Source organism: Hippoglossus stenolepis, chromosome 23, assembly GCF_022539355.2.
Source record: "Hippoglossus stenolepis isolate QCI-W04-F060 chromosome 23, HSTE1.2, whole genome shotgun sequence".
Lineage (NCBI taxonomy): Eukaryota > Metazoa > Chordata > Actinopteri > Pleuronectiformes > Pleuronectidae > Hippoglossus > Hippoglossus stenolepis.
In genome coordinates this window covers 3,752,657-3,755,156 of record NC_061505.1, presented here as the reverse complement: position 1 = coordinate 3,755,156, position 2,500 = coordinate 3,752,657, and the positions used below count along the sequence as shown (strand labels likewise).

Here is a 2,500-nt window from a genome sequence, read left to right as displayed (position 1 = left end):
TGACGTCAAAGGTTAAAAACAGAACTGTAACTTAGTCGTAAGCTAGGACCTCTGGTGGTGAGGTGAGGAAAGTTAAGACTCATTTGAAATAAGTTAGTGAATAAAAAGAAAGAGATGAAGCTTGATCAGATTTCAGTGGGCCCTGGCCCCGCCTCCGGGACACGCCCCCAGGCCCCGCCCTCTTGGGCTGTCACTGGTAAAATGGGATTCATTGACGAATATTTTAAAATATACCATAAAATTGCTTGGGAAGTATGGAAAGTGAATTCTGTCAACTTTGAGGAATTACATTTTTTGGCATGAAACCTGAAAAGTTACAGAATTAGTTACAAAGTTATTTATCAAATTAACTTTTTTTGAGTCAGACTGAATGTTGTAAAGTGAGAGAAGTTATTTTAATAATTGATCGTGTTGGATTATTGTAACGTTTGTGTGCAGATGGTCGATCAGCTCAGGTGCTGCTCTGGGCCAACGTGTCGCTCATCGACGACTGTCAGAGATTCTACAAAGATCGATTCAAACCAGGAATGATGTGTGCAGGTGAGTGTGGACGTCATCAGTGACCTGAGAGCACTCACACAGTTTATAATGGTGTGTGTGTGTGTGTGTGTGTTTGTGTGTGTGTGTGTGTGTGTGTGTGTGTGTGTGCAGGTGACCTGGACGGCAGCGTGGACTCCTGTCAGGGCGATGGCGGCGTGGACTCCTGTCAGGGCGATGGCGGCGTGGACTCCTGTCAGGGCGATGGCGGCGGTCCTCTGGTTTGTGAAGATGAACTGGGCGTTTCTTACCTGTGGGGCATCAGCAGCTGGGGGGAGAGGTGTGGTCAGCCTGGATTCCCTGGAGTTTATACACAAGTAATATATAACCAAAAAATCTATACACTGAAAACATGTACACAACTTAAATGTGTCATTAACATGAAATTATTTTATCTCCACCAGGTCGCTCATTACTTTGAATGGATCAGAAGTAACACAGGTTGGCCGACAGTCACCAGGTTTAACTCCTGATGAAGAGAAAACACACACACGTTGCTTTTCTTTCTGATTTTAACTTGACCGCAGCTTGTGTGATTACAGACACTGTGATTAAAACTTGAATTGTTCAAAGTGTTTTCATTTCACATACGATCACATACTTAAAATTGTGAAACACATTACAACATAATAAACGTTTCTTCTTAAGGAATGTACTGGGGAGTTAAATACTTGCATCGTGTCCAATGAAATACCTGTAATATTTATAATAATACATCCTTTAAAATAGCTTCCTGTTTCTTTGGCTGTTCCTATACAAAAATAAACCTAACTTATTTAGGTGCAGGAGGAATAATTCATAATAATAATGATTATTTGAAATATATAATTATTTTTTTTATTTCACCACATCTTTAATAAACTTTACTGGACGTTTTGGTAATAATAACCAATCCCACAGAAGAAAATACCCGTAAAATATATTTTCCTGTTTCTATGGCGAAGAACATATTGACATTTGCTAACCTAGCTAACACATTAGCCTGAAATGTTTTAACAACTATGAGAAATATATATTTTAAAAGTATATTGCTGCTGTATTTAAGTACAGGGTGATAATTCATAATAATAATAATAATGGATCTTTTTAAATATATATATATAAAAAAATACGGATACAGATTAGATTGTTTTATTTCACCACATCTTTAATAAAGTCCAAATGTTTAAAACAGAAAAAATCACTGTTAACTGATGTATCCTGTTTGTGATTTTATCTATTTATATTTAAGATATTTATGTTTATTATAACTGTCATTTTCATAAATATGGAGAATTCTGTGGCCTGAATATCAATATAAATTTTACTGGACAAACATCAACAATAAAACATGTTTTCTCTAAAACAGTCAGATCACATTCATATCACGTTACTGTACATTTAGATTTAATAAATATGTTTGTGTCTTTTATCATCTTTAGCTTGAGAAATTATTTTCCAGCAGTTTATTAATGTGATAAGTTGTCGTTTTGTGTTGTCGTCGTTTTTCTTGTGGATTAATGTGCAGTGTCACTCGTTCCCTTATCTCACCACCGTGGACACACAAACGCACATTGATTCATCGTGTTGATCTTGTGTGTTCTCCAGTGACCTGAACCAACAACAACACAGAACCACACAGAATAAATGTGTTATTTATTTAAAATGTTTTATTTTCTATTTCTCTATTTTTAAGTTTCTTGATGTGACTTCTTTCATTTTATTAAAGGGAATATACAAGTTGACAAAACAGAAGATGTAGATGCAAATTCAAATGTAAATAAATAACAGAAGTTGAGAATAGAAGACAGACGATAAATCAAAAACAAGTATAATATTAAAAAAGGCAATATAAAGGCAACAACATTTTCAAGTGCATGTAAAATAAAATGAAACTTGTGTATAAATATTAACTTCTTGTTTGCCTCTGAGGAGAAGTAAAGGTCATGGTCAGAGTCAATACAATGTGGTTCCCAAACTAGGG

The 2,500-nt window shown here is 35.4% G+C and overlaps 1 protein-coding gene across 3 annotated transcripts in view; it reads left to right on the top strand.

The window, feature by feature from the left end:
* Positions 1-1,105, top strand: part of LOC118102985 (complement factor I) — a 5,394-nt gene extending 4,289 nt beyond the window's left edge. For all 3 annotated transcript variants that reach the window (XM_047338804.1, XM_047338805.1, XM_047338803.1), the window contains exons 15-17: positions 439-540; positions 652-854; positions 942-1,105. In XM_047338804.1, the coding sequence (XP_047194760.1) occupies positions 439-540; positions 652-854; positions 942-1,010 (374 nt within the window). In that variant the 3' untranslated portion in view covers positions 1,011-1,105. The remainder of the gene's footprint in view (positions 1-438; positions 541-651; positions 855-941) is intronic.
* Positions 1,106-2,500: the final 1,395 nt, after the last annotated feature.